This window comes from Corvus brachyrhynchos, unplaced genomic scaffold (assembly GCF_000691975.1).
Source record: "Corvus brachyrhynchos isolate BGI_N302 unplaced genomic scaffold, ASM69197v1 scaffold158, whole genome shotgun sequence".
Classification (NCBI taxonomy): domain Eukaryota; kingdom Metazoa; phylum Chordata; class Aves; order Passeriformes; family Corvidae; genus Corvus; species Corvus brachyrhynchos.
In genome coordinates, this window is record NW_008239756.1 from 330,754 (window position 1) to 333,871 (window position 3,118).

Below are 3,118 nucleotides of genomic sequence, written 5' to 3' on the forward strand. Positions count from 1 at the left end.
AAAGCGACGGGGATCCTCTGATCACCTTTGGGGTCAGGCTGAGCCTGGACAAACTCACTGCACTCAGGGCCCCCCCAGGCAGGGCTGCATCCAGCCCCCAACTCCCCAAACTGCCTCCCAGGAGAAACACAGGGCAGAGGATGCCCCGGGAACCTCCCAACCCCACTGTTCCTTCCCAAACCCTGAGCCCTGGGGGCCCAGCTCAGCCCTCAAACCTTCCCAAACCCCAGTGGAGCTGCTGCACCCTCAGAGGGATCTGAGAATTCACCCCATGCTGGTGCAGACAGGAGAGAGGGAGCTGCCTGTACACAGCAGGTTGGGCAGGGGGGGCTGTCCCCTCTCCCAGAGGAATCCCCGGCTCTGCTCCCCATCCCTCACTTGGGGTCCTTGACGAGCAGGCGGCGGATGAAGTCCTTGGCCAGCTCGCTGGTGTTGCTGAAATACTCCTCGTCGAAGTCGTAGTTGACAGCAGAGATGTTGGTCAGCGTCTCCTGCTTTGTCTCCCCCAGGAATGGGGAGGCTCCGCTCAGCCTGAGGAGAGAGAGGGTTGGGATACCCCAAAAATGCTCCAGCCTGAGGTGGGGGGCTCATCCTGCAGCCCCGTCCCCCCCAGACCTGCCTTATACTCACAGGATGTAGGTGATGACCCCGATGCTCCTGGAAGAGAGAGGAAGAGGAGGCTGAAGTCACACAGAGCTTTTGGCACGAGGGGAGATCCACCAGCACGAGGGGATTGGCTGCTGGAGCCATGGGGAGGGGCTCGGGAGGGGAATCACTCACCACATGTCGGCCTCCAGCCCCAGGGGTTCGTAGTTCACGATTTCCGGGGCTTTAGAAGGAAAGGGGAGAAAATGGGTTTATTGTGGGGAAGGAAGCCTGGCCCCATGGACACATCCTGGCAGCAGCACCAGGGTGCTGGGCATCTCTCCAGGATTAATCCAAAGCTTTCAGCATCCTGAGGAGCCCCCAGGAATGCTCACCCACAAACTCCGGGGTCCCAAAGATATTCTTGAACTCATTCCCAGCCTCGATCTTGTGGGCAATCCCAAAGTCGATGAGTTTGATGCGAGGGTTTGGCACGTTCTTGTCCAGGAGCATGATGTTCTCTGGCTGTGAGGGGAGAGGAGCTGGGTCTGTCCCTACACACCAACCTGTGGGAACTGCCCTGGGCTCCTCATTCCAGAGCAGAGGGTGTGCCTCAAGCTGGGAGAGACCCCAAGCACCAGCCCCACTGCACTGCAGGAGTGCACTCGTCCCCACTCCCCAGCGCTGATTCCCAGAGCTCACCTGGGAGTTTATCCCTGCTCCCAGTGCTGAACACGGGGTGTCTGCAGCTCCCAGAGCTCACCTTCAAGTCGAAGTGGGCGATGCGCTTGGAGTGCAGGTAGTGCACCCCGTCCAGGATCTGCTTGAGGAACTGCGTGGCCTCCTCCTCCGTCAGGGATTCCTTCTCCGCCAGGAAATCGAAGAGCTCCCCTCCAGACACCAGCTCCAGGATGAGCACCACGTCCGTCTTGTTCTCGAAGATGTCGTGCAGGGTGATGATGTTGGGGTGCTGGATCTCGCGCAGGATGTCCACCTCGCGCTCGATCTCCTCGCGGCTCACGCCCCTGCGGCTGGACGACAGCCGCCGCTTCTTGATGAACTTGGCCGCGTATTCCAGGCCCGTTTTCCTCTCGCGGCACTTCCGGACGATGGCGAACTGGCCGCTGTGGGGTGTGGGGAGGAGGTGAGGGGCGGAGAGGATGTCCTGCACCACACACTGGAAGCAGCACGAGGATGGGGGACGGGAGGATGCACTGTTTCCCCCCAGAAATGCCAAGAATTGGGATCTGGTGATTCTCGCCTGCTCCCGGGCTTTACACACCCTGGCACCGCCCAGGATGGAGGAAGGAAATTCCTCCCAGGAATGTGGCAGCTGCCAACCGTCCCTGGGCTGTTCAGGTGCTGCTGTGGCCAGCCAGGGTGGGAGATGCCCATCAGCCCCCTCTTCCAGCCAGGAGCCCCCAGGAGCAAATCCCAGAGCCCAGTGGTCCCGGAGGACCATAAAGCTCTGATGGAGAAGGGCAGTGCAGGGGAAATGACTGAAGTCAGAGTAACTGCACCTGGACCTGAGACTCCTTTATACCTTCATACATCCCTGGATCATGGCCAGGGACACGCACATCCCCCAGGGCAGAGTGGGATCCATCCATGGGCACCTCATCCCTCCCCATGGCTCACAAAGAACCACAGCCACAGATGGACAAGAGTACCTGCAGCAGCACCTGGAAGTTCTTCTGCTTTGAAAAAAAACACTTAAGTGACCCAAAACGCTTTTGCTGCCCAAGTGCCCGAGGAGGGGCCACGGCATGGGGCCGGTGCGGCCGAGGCAGTGCTGGAGGATCCCAAGGCAGCTCCCCCACTGCCGCCTCTGCATCCCGGCTGATTAAATCCCATCTGCAGGCACTGAGTCACCCTGGATCCCTCCCACAGGCACAGGGCCAGGCGAAGCGACCGAGGAGGGCCGGAAGCTGCCAGCCCTGGACTGAGCTGAAAGGGAGCTCCACCGGGAGCGACGTTAATTAACACTTTATTTTAACCTCTGCCTGTCAGAGGTGCCTGTCTCTGCACAGCTCCAGCCCTGCTGCCTGCAGAGGGAGAACCACAAAGGATCCAGCAGCTGCATCCAGTGAAGTTCCCGGCCCAGTGCTGGGGCAGGCTGTGCAGCGATGGAAGCCCCCCCAGAACGCAGTGGGATGTCCCTCACCTGCCCAGCTCTTCCCCCATCTCATAGAAGTCCTCCACACTCTCCTGGCGGAAGGTGGACATGGCTGCGGGGCCTTCTGGAGCGGGAGCCACCCCGGTGCTGCCAGCGCTGGATGTCGGCAGAGGGGAGCAGCCGGGGATCAGCACCTGTGGCACCGGGAAAAAGGGGGGCTCACACCAACACCCAGCACAGGGATCCTGGCTCCTCGGGGATGCACGGCCCCAGGCCGGGCAGGCCATGGGGCAGCTGTGGCCGAGGTATGGGTTAGTCCCGGGGATGCCCCCCAGTCTCACCACACCCCAAAAGCCGGGGGACAGAGAAGGGAAGGGGGCCACAACTTTTCCCTGCTCCAGAGCCCCCACAGCCACT

The 3,118-nt window shown here is 61.2% G+C and overlaps 1 protein-coding gene across 1 annotated transcript in view; it reads right to left on the reverse strand.

The window, feature by feature from the left end:
* DAPK3 (death associated protein kinase 3) overlaps positions 1-3,118 on the reverse strand; it is a 14,393-nt gene that overhangs the window by 1,154 nt on the left and 10,121 nt on the right. The window contains exons 2-7 of the mRNA XM_008639968.2: positions 2,750-2,895; positions 1,349-1,709; positions 981-1,110; positions 781-829; positions 631-657; positions 379-531 (exon numbers count right to left, since the gene is read on the reverse strand). Coding sequence (XP_008638190.1) covers positions 379-531; positions 631-657; positions 781-829; positions 981-1,110; positions 1,349-1,709; positions 2,750-2,811 — 782 coding nt within the window. The 5' untranslated portion in view covers positions 2,812-2,895. The remainder of the gene's footprint in view (positions 1-378; positions 532-630; positions 658-780; positions 830-980; positions 1,111-1,348; positions 1,710-2,749; positions 2,896-3,118) is intronic.